Source organism: Typopeltis vanoorti, chromosome 8 (assembly GCF_054136105.1).
Source record: "Typopeltis vanoorti isolate ZY-2024b chromosome 8, IOZ_Tvanoo_1.0, whole genome shotgun sequence".
NCBI classification, from domain to species: domain Eukaryota; kingdom Metazoa; phylum Arthropoda; class Arachnida; order Uropygi; family Thelyphonidae; genus Typopeltis; species Typopeltis vanoorti.
The window spans coordinates 5,688,227-5,708,875 of record NC_143556.1 but is presented as its reverse complement, the minus strand read 5'-3'; the positions used below and the strand labels follow the sequence as shown (position 1 = coordinate 5,708,875).

General features: G+C 38.0%; 1 protein-coding gene across 1 annotated transcript in view; it reads left to right on the top strand.

Moving 5' to 3' along the window:
• dysc (whirlin protein dyschronic) overlaps positions 1 to 20,649 on the top strand; it is a 230,683-nt gene that overhangs the window by 93,380 nt on the left and 116,654 nt on the right. The window contains exon 5 of the mRNA XM_090397058.1: positions 6,984 to 7,035. Within this exon, the coding sequence (XP_090253184.1) occupies positions 6,984 to 7,035 (52 nt within the window). The remainder of the gene's footprint in view (positions 1 to 6,983; positions 7,036 to 20,649) is intronic.

The window sequence follows — 20,649 nt, the reverse complement described above, 5'->3', positions numbered from 1 at the left end:
CTGGGAACAGAAAAAAAAAGTGGGGAAAAAGTGATATCCTGTAATTAGTTATTTTAGGGAAAAAGTGTAATGCTGCCGATCGACATTGTTTGAGTTATCTGTAAACATTTCGTCAATATACTCAAATAAAGAACTGATAATCTCAATTAGAATGTTGGTGTCATTAGCATCACAGCAGGACCCCACATAAACATAAAAAGGGAGGATATGAGTCGTGATCAGACACCGTTGAGTTTTACACTCACATAACACTATAGTCTAAAGTTTTAAATGTCTGGAACTTTTTAACACAGAAATTAACAAAGTATACCACAGAGCTCATATTCATTTTAAATAATAAGAAATAACGATTTATTTGTGCTGGCAAAATAAGTTTCTAATAAGAAAACGAACGCTAATGCAGAATGCAAATCTTGTTTGTCTCATATCTTTTAGTTCAACTTACTAATGCTAAAGAAAAATACAACATTTTGAAAAATAAAAAAAAAATAAAGTAAAATTTCAGTTACAGAAGTAGCTTCGAAGCACAAGGAATCGAAGGTAAAATTAATAGCCAGAAGGGACAACACGTTCATCCCCACAGTTTTGCAAGCTTTTGCTTGCAAAACTGTGGGGATTTTGATTTTGAAAAGCATATTTTGAATTTTTAAAGTAAAATAGAGAAAAACAGTCAATCAGATTGAAAGAAAAAAAATATATATATATACTAGGGGGGACCTCCCCCCTGACGCCTATGGTGCCCAATCCCTTCGAGTTCCGGACTGGTAGGTCTGTTCTCCTTGAATTATGATGACTCGAATTTTGAAGACTCGAAAGGGTGGTTCCTCCCCCCCCCCCCCCCAGCGCCTACAATGCCCAACTGTCCTGAGTTCCGGACTGGTAGGCCAGTTCCCCATTGAATTCTGATGACTCGAATTCTGAAAACTCGAAAGGGGGTTCCTCCCCCTGGCGAACATGGCGCATCCCCCAGAGTTCCGGACTGGTAGGCCGGTTCTTCTTGAATTCTGATGACTCGAATTTTGAAGACTCGACATTCAGGGTAGCCCTGAATGTCGAGTCTTCAAAATTATATATATATAATTTTGAAGACTTATATATATATATATATATATATAAGTATATCAAAAGCTCTCATCGAGTGATGTGAATTTTTCGGGTTGCGGTATTCTAAATGATGAAAACAATATGGGTGCGAATGTCAAAACTTTGGAAAGCTGATGAATTTCTTGTTTGCCGTAATCATAAATATTTATTCGAAGGTAAACATTTTAGTTTTCTTCACAATTTTTTATTTTATTTTTTTTTTGATGGTCGACATTGATGTCGCATATTATCTTCAAGAAATATGGTAACCCTGCTTTCAGACACTTGTTAAGTTTAAAGTCTTAATTTCTGTTTAGTTCAGTCAACATTTACTAATGCAAAAGAAAAACATGGGCGTCTAAAGTATAATCTTTGGAAGTTGTAACAGAGGAATTAAGTTGAAAATTATAATTCCAGACCTAATATTCAGTTGATATCGGAATAAATAATTATTTATTTGTTGGAAAAAATACGTAACATAATAAATGAGTTAAAAAAATATATCACTACTCTGAAATCAATGCCAGGAATGGGGAAAAAACCATAATGCCACACGCGAACAACAACAACAAAAAAAACTCATCTCACTTGTCAGAATTCCATATGCTAACCATTACCCAGGATTCCATACTCTAACAATCACCCAGAATTCCACACACAGGAATTCACACATACCCACGACAATAACCTTTTCCAGTTCAACTCAATGATGTCACATTGGACAGAAACCTATAAGGAACAATAATCGAGTGCATTTTCAGTTTAGTTACTTCAATTCGTTCTTCCAGGCCGCAGATTTTCTTGTGTATATTGTGCTGTACTGTACTGTTTTGTGTATCCCGTAAAGTAAAAAAAAAAAAATGAGTGAACCCAAAACCCTTTGGAATTTTTCTTTCTTAAGGAAAATAGCAAGAGAGAAAATCTTGTGAAATATTTCTAGTTAACTACATGTTTTAAATTATCGTTGTGAATATAATTGGAAATAATATTTCAGTCAAATAAATGTGTATTTGTAAACTTAAATGAACAGTTAAGTTGTCGTTGCGTGTTTTCCATATTTAAGCATATTTATTCTGCTTAGATTTGTAATAAAGTTAAGATTTAATTAGAAAAGTAGTGAAGTTTTTAAGATCTTAAACATAACATAGAAGCAGTAAAACTGATATTCTTGAAAAAAATTGTGTGTGTTTTGGGGAGACCACTGATTGCCTGTAATTAATTATGTTAGAAAATGTCTAACTACAACCTATTGAGAAGAAAAACATGAAACGAAAAAAAAGCAGTAAAACCGTGATTCTAGCAGTTGATTATTTTGGAAAATGTGAACATGAAAGGGGAGAAAATGTGTTTGATGGGGGAGTGAGGGGAACACCACTGATTAATGAATTATTTTAGAAAATGTAAACATGAAAGAAAAAAAGTGTGTGTGTGTGTGTGTGTGTGTGTGTGTGTGTGTGTGTGTGTGTGTGTGTGTGTGTGTGTGTGTGTGTGTGTGTGTGTGTGTGTGTGTGTGTGTGTGTGTGTGTGTGTGTTTTGAGGGGGTGAGGGAGACACTACTGATATCAGTAGTTAATTATTTTAGAAAATGTAAACATGAAAGAAAAAAAAACGTGTTTGTGTGTTTCTGGGGGCGAGGAGGACACCAATGATATCTAGTAACTAATTATTTTAGAAAATGTCTACTGGTATATTCACAAATATTTTCCCATAGTTCCATAATCAAGCCAAAGACCCCAACACTTGACCAAATATCATCCCAGAATTCCGATCTCTAATCATTACCCATAATGCCACACACAAACAAAAAGCTCATCTCATATCAATGACAAACACAGCCACATCCCAGAATTCCATGCTCTGACCATTACCCACAAGTCCACACACTCGAACCAAACACACAACGTGACATCATTTATGTAATTCTTATCTTATCTACATCTCAATCTTGTCAGAATTCCATACGCTGACCATTACCCAGAATTCCATACGTGAACCAAAAACATACAACATGATGTCACAGACAGATGTGTCCCCCAGGGAAATTCCAAACATTCCATACTCATGACGTGAGGAATCCTATCTCTAACCATCACCCACAATTCCATACGCAAACCATTACGCAGAATGCCATATGCGAACCAAAAGACACAACGTGACGTCACTGACAGATGTAGCCCTCAGCAAAATTCCAAACATTCCATACTCATGACATCACTGATCTTAGCAAACCGTGACGTCACGAAGCCTTATCTTATCTTGATCTTGATCTCGTTCAGAATGACCCTAATACTACTCACACTAATCTCAACAGCACAATCTGGTAGTCCATTTCATTTTTTAAAAAATAATTATACCCCTCCCACACACGAAATGCTGTTGGACCTGTTGCACATTAGGACTGTACGTGTCAGAAATAAAAGAGGTTACCAGTTGATGCTGTTTTTGATCAGCTAGAGATTGTAGTCCTCGGCATCTTCAGTATTATTCTGAGCAAATATTAAACGGCAGCTGATCCTTTTGTTTTACTGGAGCAAAAAGCACGTAAATACGCGAACACATATGCTTAGAAAGTGAAAGAAGGATGAATTAATGTTTAGCGGATGCGCCTATTGGAAAAACAGAAACAGATCCACTCCAACGGCTGTCTCGCAGAAGGTGTGGAGCTGCATTTTGTGTGTTTTTTGCAGAGATTCGATGCTGTTCAGAAGAGTCAGTCCAGTTAACCGATGATGTCCGAACAATATTCTAAGCTTGTGTGGATTTAGAATTGATGCACATTTATCAGCTGGTAGGTGAGACCTATCAATCGGAAAATCGACAATTTCTTGGAGACAGAGGAGGTGGAAGATACGAATACTATGCCTTTGTGCCGAAAAAAAGAAGTCAACAGGTCAATCAGCGCAAAAAGAGAGAAATCAGATTTTACTTGTAGAGTTCCGGAGGAATATCGGAGGAGCTTAGTTATGAGCTCATCTGAGAGAGAGAGAGAGAGAGAGAGAGAGAGAGAGAATGGCTGAGATGCTACAGTTTAAGTTAGGATTTGGTTGTCAAAGATCTGTCGAATGAAGAGAAGAAATGGAGTCCACTGTACTGTCATGGGTAGACTACAGACAGGATTTGGGATCAGCCATTTACTGACGGAGAAGAAAAAACATTAGTATGGAAAGCTGAAGAGAGAGAATCGTCCAGCATGATGCAAAGTGAATAATCAGAGGAAGGAAACTGTCCATCCACTGACAAAACATTGGCAACATTATACCATGACGGTTCGTTGGTAAGGCTTTATGCCGGCACCAATCGAGTTTCTCCAAGTCTTTCCAGGTAGGTTGCATACTGATGGCTGCAGAACAATCAGTGGACTTTCAGTGCTGAAGACTTACACTATTCCTAATTCCCCTTCATTATTTCTGAGAGAACAAGGCTGCGGTATGGTAGTGCTGGAAGAAAGAGCTTAATGTGTCCTTCCTTCTTCCTCTCTCTTTCTCTCTCTCTCTCTCTCTCTGTGTGTGTGTGTGTGTGTGTGTGTGTGTGTGTGTGTGTGTGTGTGTGTGTGTGTGTGTGTGTGTGTGTGTGTGTGTGTGTGTGTGTGTGTGTGTGTGTGTGTGTGTGTGTGTGTCCTTTGGAATAACCTAAATAGGGCTTGCTTTCATGTTATTGGGGTCCATACCATGAAAGAAAATAGAAAAGATAGAGGACGAGACGAGTACAAGTTTCATTCTGATTATATATATATATATATATATATATATATATATGACGGTTCAAAGCCATAATTTGATATGTTGGCTCATCGGTTTTCTGCAGCGGTTACAAACTGTTGCAGGCCGTGAGTGATGTTGGATTTTCTCTCAAAGTCTTTTTGTGCGCTGCATTCCTTCTTGGATTGCCTCTTAGTATGTTTTCTGGAAAACCAAAGTTTTTTGTAGTGGAGAAGAAAATATTGAATGAAATGAGGGGTGATGGCCCTTCTCCATTTTAGGAAGAATTGTTTCAGTAACTCGGTCAGAACAAGTGTTGGAATCAAAAGAATGGAAGGAGCACTCTCAAGTAGAAAAAGAACATTCGCAAATTAAGAATAAGGACTTCGTAAAATAAGGCTTTCATGTTTGGCAACAAATATCACACACGTATCACCTCCCTCTTTCCCCTTAGACACAGTTGGACAGGTTTTAGCATGACTATTCGCGAACTGATTTGGAAACATCTTTTGATGAAATTCCATCCTTTCCAGATATACTGTCTGGAGGTCAACCTGTGCATTGATTTAGTGCTGTACTCTCGAATGGGAAGGTTCTGAATATACGCGGTGTGTTTGGCATATTCTGGAAGGGAATCACTCGCAATGCGTATAAAAGAGAGAGTGGGGTATACAGAAGCTGCGGATAATGTCTGGGAACTACGCATGGCATCTGCCGCTTCGCATCTCTTCTAAGTACAGTGTGAATATAAATTTTAGGAAATACTCGATTTCTGAGTCCAGAAAATTCTCAACTCTAATTTTTACGAAACAATTTCTAAATATTTAATCATTCATAAAAATCTAAATTTCAAAAAAAAAAAAATAGAAAATTTAACTTTTATAAATATTTGGTTTTAAAAACACGCGGTTTTCCAGGAAAACGAAACACCTTCAAAATCTCATCACAAAACGCTGCTGAGAATAATTAGAAAAGTTTGGCTCGTATTCTCTTCGGAGGTGTGTTTCCAAGGACACAGAGGAGGGGGATTTTGAATCAGGTGTGCTGCCGAAGTGTTTGCGTGCTTTTTATTGAAAATGGAAAGCTCGGCTTGTAGTTCGATGCTGTTCGGTGGGCCGTAAGAATATTTTTCGTCCCTTTCCCGTTAAATTCTCTTTAATTCGAACGAATCAAAACAAGTCTCATCTAACACGAGCTTGTGTGACGCAATATTCTGGGAAAAGGAACGCGATCCTTTCTCCGGTCGTCATATCAGCTAATTCTGCGTCCATCCCCATTTTCTCTTAATTATTCTCTTCGATTCCAAAACGTTCGTAACAGACCCCGAACGGCCTTCGACTCTCACTCGGTGCGGTCGTTAAGAATAACAAGCATTGGACAGATGACATAACCCCTAAGCTACGATATCGGTAATGACCTAGCAACGTAATCCTCGTAAACACAACACCGCAGTAGTCAAGGTTTTCGCCCCTTGGAGACTAGAAAGGCGGGAGGTTTCCTTAGTAACCGAAGATGGATACACCACAACATGCTAGACGAGTTGCAAGGAGCACCTAAGCGATGAAAGACCCCCCTCTTCCCCTGAGAGAAGAACACACACACCTAGAGAGAGAGAGAGAGAGAGAGAGAGAGAGAGAGAAAGAGAGATTTCCTCCAAAATAAAAAGCCAACCAAACTTCGCTTTGGAATTATAAGTGAAAGACCTTCCTGAGCGGAAAGATTAAAAAACAATCTTCTGAATACCCCTTCGGATTAACTTCACGTGATGCCAATGATCAGTGTGGAATTCAACCTTCCTCGCCAGGGTCAGGAGAATCTCAGAAACAAGCACGGTAGTTTTCGCCACATGTGAACAGCACCCCAGCAGCATTTGACATGATAACTAACTGAGACCGAAGCCGCCTTGTAGAATTAGCGAACAGGGACTTTCAGGGGAGTACCTAGAGTACTGGTGCTATCGTGTACGTGTTTCGCTCAACCCCCCATTTACACTCATGTTTATGAATCGTCCTCACGCTTCAGACGTCTTCAGAGAAAAGATCTCCCCTGTTTAGACCTCCCATCACTGCAATAAAGTTTTGCGTCCTTCTTCTCTTCCATCTTTCCTCGTTCCGCAAGGAGTTCTAGGAGAACAAAACGATGGTGATCATTACGTCAAACAGAAGGCGAGCACAAGCTAATCACGTGATTTTTTTCTCTTAGGTTATCCAGAAGAGGGAGCTCCCGTAAAAGAGAAAAAGCGAAGTCAGAGGAGGTAAATCCTTTTATTATTATTATTATTCAATACTTTTCGCGATTGATATAATGTGTATGTAACACTAACATAACTTCTGGTTTTGTCATATATTTCAAAGTGCCTTATTCACAATTCAATATTACTTTTAGTATCTTACTTACTCCTTCTGCTGTCACCTCCCTCTAAGAGTCTCCTGAAAAATAAAATGTTATTTCAGATTTATAACATTGTACACTAATTACACTATTATACTATTTTAATTGACTATACCAATATCCGAATCACCTAATAATTCCAAACCTGTTTAAGAACTTCCCTCTAGTGTGGTTATATTCCGAGGGTGAGTTTCAAAAAGATTGCTCGGCACGCTAATCGGTCCGGTATAGATACTACGCGCGCTCTGATCTGGAGAGAACCGGTGACACGTTACCATCCCTCTAATATCGGTGAAAGGGATATTTATGGTGCAGATAGTGTGATGGTTTGAGAAGGTCTTGTTCTGTGGACACACCCATCTGGATCTGCTTCCTAGCGAACCATGAATACTGCACCTTACAGGGACGAGGTCTTGGACCCATGTTCATCTGGGTTCGATAGGAGAGACATTTATCCAACAAGACGATAATGCTCGTCTTCATCGAGTGAACCAATACCCTCATGAAGAGGCCATCGTACGTATGAACTGACCAGTCAGGTCCCCTCACCTTAATTTTAGTGAGCGTGTTGGGATGCTTTAGTAGATGGACGATTTACTGCTCTAACTCTTCTCCACAAACCTTCAGGGACCTATCAGAGCTCTGCAGAAACGGTGAGGGGGTGGGTGCATTCCTTTTTGAGGCACTCTTACGATTTCATTTTTGGCTAGTCTTCCTGCACCCATTTGCTGCTGAATTAAAATGATTGTTTACATTATTTAAAGTAAAGAGCCAACAGGCTTCATTTCGGTGATGTAAAACATTATTTAAATTAAGGGGATTTAAATCCCACATTGTTTTAAAACCGAATAAGAAACTCAAAGATTGGAATCAAAGAGTTTCATGCCGAATATAGTAACTATAAACGTATCGGCGACTACTAGCGTAAGCTAATGCACGTAGTACAAATTAGGGCAACTCATCGCCGAAATGAAGCCTGTTGGCTCTTTACTTTAAATAATTTATGGGTGCACCTTTTTGACAAATCGTATTGCAGAGTATATAAGTTCTTTTCGCTATACCCTTAGTATTATACTTTGATCTAGCTACTCACTGATGAGATCTCAATAAAGATCGAAACCGGTCTGGGTAGTGACCTCCCACCATAATGAATAACATCATACATCTCCTACCAGATGGGTTTTACATTATGGAAAATAGTAAGAATAGCGATCAGAACTTTTTCCACCTTTGCAACGAGTTGCCCTAGTTTGTACTACGTGCTTTAGCTTACACTAGTAGTCGCCGATACTGTTATAGTTAGTATATTAAGCATGAAACTCTTTGATTCCGATCTCTGATTTTTTTATTCGGTTTTAAAACAATGTGGAATTTAATTCCCCTTAATTTAAATAATGATTGTTTACAGTTTTTATGGGAGAATCTTTCACATCTTCACAGAATTGCATTAGAATTCATCATATAGTTTATGAATTATCGTGACTTTTTCTTTGTTCCTTAGTTTATGAACGCCAGTGTATATACCCTGCATTATTTAAATATTTGGGCACTAACTATTCCATCTAACGCGTAACGGTGGAAGACAAAACGAAGCTAAGTTACTGTATTTAGTTATATTTCATTTTATTTAATTATATTTAGTACTTAAATGTTCTGGTGTTTGTACTTTTTTTCCTCTTATTTATTAATTGAATAATTATTAAAGATTAGGGTATAATTTGACAAAACACGTCACAGATAAATATGGCACCTGTGCGAAGGAAAATGGCGGCCAGTAATGAAGGTTCGCCATCGTTATCAAAGAACGGTAGCATAAAAGAAATGAGTCAGTGTACTAGCTGTGAAATGTACGCTTTGCGGAGTGCGGTCGGAGTGTGGTTAGATGATAATAAAGGATTGAATGTGTGTAGAAAATGTAGGGAGAATGCGGAATTGAAGTGTATTTCGGATCGTGAGTGTGATATTTTTGTCAACCTTCAGAATGAAGGAAACAGGGATATGACAAGAAACGGCAAGGTTGTACATGAAAATTGTGAGAGTGTGAATGTAGAAAGTGTGAATGATAGTATAAATGGTTTCTCAGAGAACAAAAAAGATGAGATAGATGCATTGAGTGAGATCGCGTTGTTGAATAGTGCGATAGAAAGAGCAAAACAGCAGCTAGAGTGCATGAACAAAAGTAGACTGAATGAACCAACCAATAATAAAAGGTATGACAGGAAAAATAGACGTATGAATGTGAACATGAACAAAATGAAGGATAGAGTGCTGTATGGAGACTCGTTAGTACGAGGTGTGTTAGTAGAGGATTTGACAAAATCGTACCAACCTGGTGCGACCATAAAGGACGTAACTGCGTCTATTAGAGAGCAAAAGGAAAGGGTGAAAGAAATGATTGTTGTGGCAGGTACGAATGATCTGAAAGGAGATAAAATGGAAATGATAGAAGACCTGAATGAATTGTTTGAGGTAGCAAAAGAAAAGAGTGAGAGAGTTAGAATGATTAGTCTTTTGCCACGGTATGACAGTGAAATGTTTAAAAGGAGGGCTATAATTGCAAATGACTTTATGCGTGGGTTATGTATGACGAGTGGTGTGGAATTTGTGGATGTGTGGAGTGAGTTTGATGGGCGAAAGGATCTATATAAGATGGATGGCTTGCATTTGAATGGTTACGGTGTAAGAAGACTTGAGAAAGTGTTGCTGAATGTAGTGGATGTGCAAATTCAGGGAAACTAGATTTGTTAGGGGGGGGGGGAGTAGAGATACAGTCCTTATGGAGGCAGTTGAATGTAAGAATCAATATAATATGCCAGAGCAAATAAGGACAACAAATCTGAGTGGGATAGTTAATATAAGGCATCAAGGTAGGGTTGGGGCTAATGGGGGTCTTAAATTCATGTACACTAATACTAGGAGTATTAGGAACAAGAAGGAAGAGTTTTTGGCCATGGTTGGCACTTCCAGACCACAGGTTATAGGTATTAGTGAAACATGGCTGACTGTAGATGATATAACTAGTGGGATTGAATGTGATGGGTATAGTGTGTTCAGGAATGACAGAGTGAATAAAATGGGGGGAGGAGTATTGTTGATGATAGCTGATGAGCTCCAGCCAAGGAGAATAGAAGTTGAATTGCAGGATAGAGAAAAGAGCACATTTTAGGCCATTTGGTGTGAGATTGTGGCTAGCAGAACTAAATATACAATTGGGTGCTGCTATAGACCAGGTGATGGAAAAGATGGTGGTGACAGTATGCACAAGCAAATAGAAGAAATGGGTGGAAGGAGGGTGATTGTTATGGGAGATTTCAACTATGGTCGCATTGATTGGAGTGAGGAGAGGACACACGGGAGGAAGGAACTGGATTTTATGCGGTTATTAAGGGATAACTATCTGCGACAGCATGTAATGGAAAATACTAGGGGTCAGAGAGTGCTTGACCTAGTAATTACATCTGAAGATTTGGCTGTAACAAATATGACCACATTGCCACCAATCGGTGAGAGTGATCATAGGGTCTCAACTTGGGAGGTGGCTAAAGGTGTAGAATTTTCAATTAAGACAGGGTACATGTGGAATTATCGGGCTGGAAAGTATGACAAGCTTAGGAGTTTGATTGGTTCAGTGCCATGGCATGTACAACTGCAAGGACTAGAAGTTGATAGTGCATGGGAGGTAGTTAAGAAGTGCTTGCATGAAGCAATGGCTGACTGTATACCTAGAGTCCGAATAATAAATCAAGTAGGGGTTAAATGGATGAATAACACCATTAAGCTTGAGTTGCAAAAAAAGAAACAACAATGGAGGGATTTTAAGGAGAAGGGTGACCGGCAGACACATGAACGGTATAAATCACAGGCCAGAAGGGTGACGAGTGTGGTAAGAAAAGCAAAAAAGGATTACGAAAGAACATTGGCCCTGCAGGCTAAAGAGAATCCTAAACAGTTTTTTAGATATGTAGCAAGTAAAAGGAAAAATGTACATGGCAGATTGATTTTAAAGAATGCCGATGGTAGGGAGGTAACTGAATCAGTTGAGATAGTTGAGTTACTGAGTGAGCACTTTGCAAAAGTATATCATCCAGGTGGTGACATTGCAGAAACGAATAAACCAGTAGATTATACGGGAATTGTGGTTAAGGAAGTGGAGGTGAGTAGTCTATTTCATAACCTCAATGTCAATACATCTGTGGGATTGGATGGTATACCAGCTCGTGTTGTACGAGAAGCAGCTAAAGAATTGTCAGTACCCTTGACCATTTTGTTTAATTTGAGTCTCGGGTCTGGGTTAGTCCCGAGCGGGTGGAAAGAGGGGAAAATAGTTCCACTGCATAAAGGTGGTTCCAAGACTGCTGTAGTAAATTACCGACCGATTAGCATATCAGGAATCATTGTCAAGGTCTTAGAGAAAATAGTCAAGAGGAAAATACAAGATTGGATAGAAGAAAATGGGATACTGTATCGGGGACAGCATGGTTTTGTGAAGAGTAGGTCATGCCTCAGTAACTTGCTCACGTATTATAACACAGTGACGGCTGAACTGGATAAGGGTAATGGGTTTACGGTGATTCTACTGGACCTTGCCAAGGCCTTTGACAGGATTCCACATGGAATTCTAATCAGTAAATTGCAGCATATGGGAATGGACATAGGGTTGGTGAGATGGATAGGAGGGTGGTTGACGGAGAGATATCAGAGAGTGGTTTACTCGGGAGTAGAGTCCACAAGACGGCCTGTGACTAGTGGTGTGCCACAAGGATCTGTTCTTGGACCACTGCTGTTTAATTTGTTCATAAATGATATAGGAAATGATCTGAGAGGAACAGTTCATTTATTTGCGGATGATGCGAAGTTGGGTAGGGCAATAGTGAATGCAGATGACGTCAAAATTTTGCAGGATGATTTGGATAGATTGGAGGTCTGGGCTAAGGAGAATGGATGTCAGTTTAATGTGGCAAAATGTAAGGTTATGCATTTTGGGGTGAAAAGATTGGCGGCAGTTTACTGCATTGGTGGAACCGTGCTCCAGGAAATTGATGAGGCACGAGATTTAGGAGTGTTGGTAGATAAGGAATTGAAATTTAGGGGACACATTGCAAAAGTGACCAAAACAGCTCATCAAATCACTTGGTTGCTGAAGAATGCGATGACAAGCAGAGACAAGCAGGTTATTGTTCCTCTGTATCGAGCCTTGATAAGACCCCATCTAGACTACTGTGCTCAGATTTGGTCACCTAGGTTTCTTCTTGATGGGTAGGAGGTGGAGAGGATCCAGAGGCGAGTGACCAAGATGATAGCAGGTCTGTGGAATGAACCGTATGAGAACAGGTTGAGGATTTGTGGGTTGCAAAAATTGGTTGATAGGCGGAGGAGGGGAGATATGATTGAGACATTCAAATTACTGAAGGGTTTCTATAAAATTAATTCAGAAGATATTTTTGAGAACAGGGCTGGTTGTGGGAGGACTAGGGGACATCCATGGAAACTGGGCAAAAGTGTGGTTAGTAAAGGTGTTAGAGCTGGGTTCTTTACTTTTAGAGTAGTGAATGAGTGGAATGCGCTCCCTGAGTCTGTGGTGGATGCTGTGACAGTGAATGAGTTTAAGGCGAGGTATGATAGATACTGTATGAATGTCAAATAGTTGTGATGAATATGATTTGGGGCCTCCCTCGATGAGTCCAATGACTCCCTGGAGTTGCCCGTAATAATAATAATAATAATAATAATAATCTATTTCTCTATATAAAAATTAATGTCTGTTTACTGTGTAAACAAATTTGCTCTCTCAAGCATATATCGTCACCAAATTTTGTAGTGTTCCCATTTGACTGGGTTTGAATATCTGAATCGGCTTTCGTCGGCTCCAAAGATGCTGCTCCCACTATATCCAGTCGATAACAATATTTTTAGTTTTAGTCGGTTGGAATGTTTCAGATTCATGCTGGTGCATTCGCTTCACGATCAACATGTGTTCTGAATGAAAATAAAGCAAATTATGTACAACAAATAATACATGCAAAGAATAATAAACGGTCATTTTAAGAATAACATAAACGAACTCGGTAATATTTTCTCGGACTTTCGCAGTTAATTCAATATTGAGAGATAACATGAAATACTTCAGAAAACAAACTGAACAGCATTCTTCTAAAAGTCATGCATTCTCACTTGGCCATGTGGAAATTTCTTCCAAAGCATCACTGTTCGATATAATGCATCTTCCTTTATTTAATTTTTTTCCTCATTCATTCAGTTTATCTCTAATTTCCTTAAATCAATAGTTAAACATCTCACTTGAGCAATATACAGGCAACCCTCGTATAACGCGGATGTTAGGTTCTATGCGAGACTCAGATCGCATAGAAAAAGTAGGGTTATGTTCCGATATATTTTTTTTTTAATTATACTGTATAAACAACAATGACATATCCTACAAAAAATAGTTGTATTTAATTCAGGTAATTCATGTAAGTTAAGAAAACAAACTATGAAAATTATAAACTTATAAAAATCATGAATTGTACGTAATCTTCAATGCATAAAATGTTTCACTCAAAATAAAATAAAGTGCATATTTTAATCGTCATCACTGTCTTCAAAACTAACAGAACGTAGATGTTCTTTATTTACTAGTGGCCGGACGTCGTCATCACTTGAAATCTCTTGGACATCATTTGTATAATTCTCATTGCATACTTCGGCTGGTTTAGTTATCAAGAAGTCAGTAATAAGACCTTGCTTACCACTATGCTGCAATTTTTCTTCTTCTTCTTCTTCTTCTTTTTCTCTCTTCCATCATTTATGTGGATGATGATGATGAGGCCGAATGAACTCTTTCCACTTCTGTCTGTCCCAGGAGAGTCCGAACAATTCTGTACGGTTTGGTGTCGCTTGATGTGATTTAGTTTTAAGGTCCTCTTTTATTTTGTCTTTCCATCTAATTCTGGGCCGTCCTTTGGATCTTTTACCTTTTATCGTTGTATTCAGGGCTTCAGATGGTAGTCTTTCTGTTCCCATTCTTATCACATGGCCAAACCATCGCAGTCTTCTCTCTTGGATTTTGTCTACTATTGTTATTTTTTGTTTTAGTCGTTTCCTTATGTCTTCGTTTCTTAGTCGATCCAGCAGAGATACTCCAAGTAATATTCTTAGCCAACTCATTTCAGTAACTAATCATTTTTTCTCTTCAGTCTTTTTGAGATTCCAGCAATCACTTCCATAGAGGAGTATTGGGAGGACCATTTTTCATAGATTCTTACTTTTGTTACTTGTTTGATGTCTCTTGACTTCCATATTTTATTAAGTCGTCCAAAGGTTTGGGATGCTTGATTAATTCGTCTGTTTATATATTTTGTAATTTCACCAATATACTCAATAACTCCTCCAAGGTAGGAGAAGTTTTCTACCTGCTCTAAATTCTTACTATCAATTTCAATTTTCAGATTGGTGCTTCTTTTTCCTATTTGCATCATTTTTGTTTTGTCTATATTTATGTTTGATCCAGATTTTATACACTCCTCCTTTATTTTATCAGAAATTCGCTGTAGATTTTCTTCTGTGCTTGCAAGTAATGCAATGTGGTCTGCAAAGTTTAAATTTGTCACATTTTCCCCATATATTTTGATTCCGGAGTCTTCGTTATTTAAGGCCTTATTGGTTGCTTCTTCCAGTGTAAGATTGAACAGTTCTGGTGTAAGATTGAACAGTTCTGGTGACAGATTGCATCCCTGTCTTACTCCGCTCTCTGTGTGGAACCAGTTGGCTAAGGTGTCCTCCATTCGTACTGCACTTTCAGATTTCTCATACAGATTCTTTATTATTCTCATGGTTTTGATGAAGAATTCCAAAATCTTCCATAGTTTTCCATAGTATAGTTCTCTTCTACGGATTGAATCAAATGCCTGACGAAAGTCTATGAAATTTATGTAGCAACTTTGGTTGTACTCCAGTGTCTTTTCTATTAGCTGTCTTAAGATGAATAGTTGATCAACTGTGCTTCTCCCTTGTCTGAAACCTGCTTGTTCTTCTCCTAGTGCCAGTTCTATATATGGCTTAACTTGTTTTTGGAGTACTTTCGTAAAAACCTGACTCGGAATACTGAGGAGGCTAATGCCTCTGTAATTATTGCATTCTGTTTTATCTCCTTTTTTGCATTTTGGAATTATAACTGATTTGGTCCAATCAGTAGGCACTGCTTCGTTCTTGTAGATCCTTTCAACTTACGTTTTTAATGGTTCCAAAAGTTGTTCCTTTCCTGCTTTTAAGAATTCTTCATGTATCTGATCAATGCCAGGTGCTTTCCTAGTTTTGAGTTTTTCTATGCTGCGTGCTATTATTTCTTTGGTAAAGATATTTGTTTCCTCTTCCATTGCAGTCGCTGGAATCGTAATATCCTGGGAGCTGTTTTTATTATATAAATCTTTGAAGTATTCTTCCCATCTGGCCATTCTTTTGGTTTTACTTTCAATTAGTTCTCCCTCTTTGTTTTTAATCATTATAATTTTTGTTGCCCGTGTCTTACTAATTTGGTCTGTTTGTTTATATAATCCATGAAGGTGCTTTTCTTTTGATAGCTTCTCTGCCAATTTTCATTTTTCTTCTAACCAGTTATTCTTGTCTCTTTTAACTAGTTTTTAATTTTTCTGGTTAATCTATTATATTCATTTCTGTTATAGTTCTGTTTTAGTTTCATGCTTTTCTTTTGATCGCTTAACCTTTTTACTTCATTCGGGATCCAATCCTTTTTATTTTCTCCTTCTGTGTAACTTATTGTTTTTTCTGCCGAATTTAATATTATTTCCTTTAATTTGCACCAATGTTCTTCAATGTTTATATTCTGTTTTGGTATTGCCTTCAGGTTTTTATCTAGTTCTAGTTGATATTTTTTTAGAATATTGTTGTCTTGTAGTTTTTTTACATTCAGTCTCCTTTTGACTCTAAAAGTGCTTCCAGATTTTAACTTTATTCTTAAGTTTGCTAACACTTGCTTATGGTCTGGTCCGCAATCTGCAGAAAAGGATCTTCAGTTTAGGATACTTGATTTCCATCTTTGGTTTACAATAATATAGTCTATCATATTCTTGGTTTGTCTGTCTGGTGATATCCATGTGCATTTTCTTTGGGGTTTCTGTATGTTTAAAGAGAGTGTTGGTTATTATTACTCTATTATTTGAGCAGAAGTTTAGCAGTCTTTCGCCACGTTCATTGCTTTCTGCATACCCGAACTTTCCGATTACTCTTGGCCAGGTATGCCAGTCTGTGCCTACTTTTGCGTTTAAGTCCCCCATTACAATTAGGAGATCTTGACTTGATGTCTACTGTACTGCTTTATGCAAATCTATATAGAACTCCTCAATGTCTTCTTCTGATGAAGTTGGTGAGTATACTTGAATAATAGTCAATGATCCAATTCATGTTTTGAATCTTGCTATTATCCTAGGTGAGATAGGGTTGTAGGACAATAGAGAGTTTTGAGCCTTTGGTTTTAATATACTGTAAGTGCTACTCCCTCTTGGTGTTCGTTGTCCTCCCTGCCTGACGTTAAGATTTTGTACTGTCCATGGTGGAATTCTCCTTTTCCAGTCCATCTTGTTTCGCAGAGTCCAATCACTTCCCATCGGTAGTTGTCTAATTCATGCAGTAGTATTTCCAATGCTCCTTCCTGGTGAAGAGTTCTTACATTCCATGTTCCTATGCTTGTTATGTTTTTCCTGTCTACTAGGTGATGTTTTGTTCCAATAGCATATTTTTGCCTTCACTATCTTGATTCCCTAGTAGTGGGCGCGACCCTTGTTTGACAGGGCGACGGTCGAGCCGGCATGCATCTTTAGGTTGGTTTGAATTCATTCAGTTTAAATGGTGAAGTTTTCGTCAAGTGTCACACTCCTTGACCTGAATTCAGCCGCTGTTTTTAGTGGATAGTGGAAACTACAGTTTGAGAGGAAAGAGTTACCCCCCTCGCCCTCCAGTTGCTCTAATAGCACTGGGGGGGGGGGGTAAGAGAGAGAGAGTAGAGGGAAAGAAGAGTAGAAGACCAGTCTCCAGATATGATATACCAGGTGTATATTGTACGAAGTAAGATCAGGTCTAGCTTGGGTATCTCGGGTTTGCCATGCCCGTACTCACCAATGTGAGCCCCTGAGAAATTTTTTATTAAGTTCATAATACGGAGCTAAACAAATATCCAATTGTCTCCTGAATTTTTCGAAGCCCTCGCTGAGGGATCATTATCCGTAAAATAACTTTCTTGCCGAGTTCAATCCTGCTAATATTTCTTCGAACTGAATTCTTTAACGGATTCATCGCAATCAGAATCTTCGTCAGAACTTTCCTCATTTCGACGTCATCTATTAATTGTACCAGTTCCTCCTCATTTAAATCTATTTCCCCATCAATTAATTCACTAATTTCGTTTTTAACCATATGGCAAAAGCTTTCTAAGTGGCCATTAATATATAAAAATAATTTTTTTACAAAAAAAAAAAAAAAAACGATTACATATTAATTATGTATGCAACTCACCAGAAAAGAAAGTGCTCAGCTCGGGATTAACGTACTTATGATTTTTAATGCACTTTCCTGGCAGAAAACGAAGACAATCTTCAACAATAAATACTTTATACGGTAAACAATTGACGTACATGCGTGCTAAAGGATATTTCCCCTCGTAAAATTCGCTGCTTATAACTACATTTGCGATGCGAGCAGACGCAAATTTAACGAAGATAAAATTCGATTTTTAAGTCGCGCGATGAAAAACATATGAAAAGATAAAGGGTTACTTCAATTTGTAGACCATGTTTTTATCAAAACCGCACTATATAGGCATGGGCTTTATGGGCTTCAGCCCAGGGCCCCGTTCAATAAAAGGGCCCCCTTCGCGGTCAAAAAAAATAAAAATAAAAACAATTTAAATTACAAATTTAAGAAAAAATAAATTATACAAATTGTTTTACCTAGGTAACGTTAAAATCGTTAATTCAACATTATTGGATTTGAATTAAATATCAAATATCAATGTTTTAAATGAGTAAATAGTAAATACGGCTCTGTCTTCTATCGCCTCTGTCGGTAAAATCAAAATATACTTTGTCATTTGCCAATTATGCAAATAATATAGCAACGTCGGAATGTTAGTGCAAGTGTAGCTCATCCAAAGCTTGTTAGCTTAGCGTAGCTCTCGCATATATACTTTCCACTCTCACCGTTTGACATTTGAGGTTATGTATAGTACGGTATAGTTGAATGCTAAACAGTCATTTGTTCGGTCTAGTGTACTGTTCAAGTGTATTAAAAAACTTACATTATATAACTCCTGGAATGTTTTATTTATTTTATTTTTAAGAATAAGAATATTATTTAAGTAAAGGGATATTACATCCCATATTGTTTCTTAGCCGAATAAGAAACTCAAAGAGTTTCATGCCGAATATAGTATAAACTATATAAAGTTCGGCGATTCCAAGCGCAAGCAAATACCTGGATAGAGCAGCAACTGACCCTTGAAGGTAGTGCAACACTGAGGCAACTCATAGTAAGGGTGGAGCAAGCTCGGATCACTATTCTTGGTATTTACCGATAATGTGAACTTAGCTCCTAGGAGCCGTATTACTGTTCAGCATTATGAGAGAAGGTCACCACCCAGACTGGTTTCGGCCTTTTTTGAAGTCTCATCAGTGAGTAGGTAGACCAAGTTAATACCAAGTTTGTAGCGAACAGAACTTACATCCCTTCTGTGAGAATTGCCAAGAGGTGTCCTATTAAATTACTAATTATAATGAAGGCTTTTATGTCGCCGAATTGAAGCCTTTGGCTCTTCATTATAATAAGTATTATTTTTTTTCTTAGTCTTTATTCTTGACGTGAGAATTTGTTGTTTCGTTTTTCTGTTTGTTACTAAAAGTAATACCTAATATATTTTATTTTTTATTTATGTTTGTTATGTATACAAAATCTTTTTTCATTATAACTGTATATAAAAGTTTGTATATCCAAGTGCATCAAATAAAATAAAAAAGTTCTTCGATGTCTGTTGCCAATAATTTTTTCTATTAAAAAAGGATAAAAAAAAACAGTTTTTCGACAAAATGGCAAATGAGTCGCCACAACTAACCCAAACTTGGTTAATTTTGGTTAATTGGATAGGCCCCCAAAGCGTGTTGGTCCAGGGCCCCCAAAAATAACGGTCCGCCACTGTGTGTAGGTACCGCATTATACGACGGTTACCTGTACTTGAACGGGTCTTCCAGTTTCCTTAATGCATCTATCTTTTCTGAAAGAATAATCACTCAAGCAGCAGGAATACATTAACTAAGCAGTTCCAAATTCACTTCGAATGCAGGAAGACTTTTTTTCTGCAGATTCCAAATTGCTCCTTGGAAAATACATCGCTTGCCTTTCATTAAGCACAAAATTTCCTCATCAACAAAAGCTTGTGACATCGTACTGCACTTCACGTATCAACTTCGGAGGTCCGTATCCTTGGAGAGTAATTGAAGATGCGTATGAAAGCATTCCGAGATTAGTGAACTTAACTCGGAAGTTTGTTAGACCTCTTACGGCTCTCCTTCTTTGCTTGACTACTCTTCTTTATTTTTTCGCGTTCCTCTTACCCAGCGACAGATGTTCTGAAAACAACAACTAACGCGCATGTCCGTTACCGAGATTCAAAGCGAAACTCCAGTGACAAAAGGGTTGCCGTTGCTACAGTGCTTGCACGGAGTACAGCAATAGTGGCATACGAACACTGCTCTAACACAAACCTACAGGTAAGATACCACGTGATACCACGACATTGCTGTGTTATTCTCTAAGGATTACAATACACGGTAAGCAACATTACTGCTTATAACTACGTTTAAGTTTCTTTTATATACAGCGACAGATGTTCTGTTTCTTTTATGTACTTTCATATGATACTCATTTGATGGGAAAAAGGAATTATAAGCTGATGATGGTCTGCATTTAAATGAGTACAAAGGTAAAGTTTAGAAATACCCTCCTCTGTTTATACCTTCCTCGTATGCCAATGCGAGAAGTATAAGTCAGAAGAGTTTACAGCATTGGTTATTATTATTACAGTCCAGCTTCAGATAATATCGGAAACTTGGTTGACCGGAAATGATATCTTGACTGGCATTGAAGTTGACGGATGTGGCATTTTTAGAGAAGACAAAAATCACAAAAAAAAGAGATGTATTACTGATGATAGCAAATGCATTGTGTCCATGTAGGTCTGTGGAAGTAGGGGGTGAAAACGAGAGTCATTTTGAAAGTGTCTGGTGTGAAATAAGTGTTACTAGAGAGAGAGATTTAGTGGGTGGGTGTAACAGACTTGGGAATAGTAAACGAGATGAGAAAGGAATGCAAATTAGTTTAGCTAGTGAAAAAAGCGTTATAATAATGGGCGATTTCAATTTTCGAAATATAAATTGGGAAGAAGAAATAGTTTATGGGAGAAAGGAAAAAGATTTTC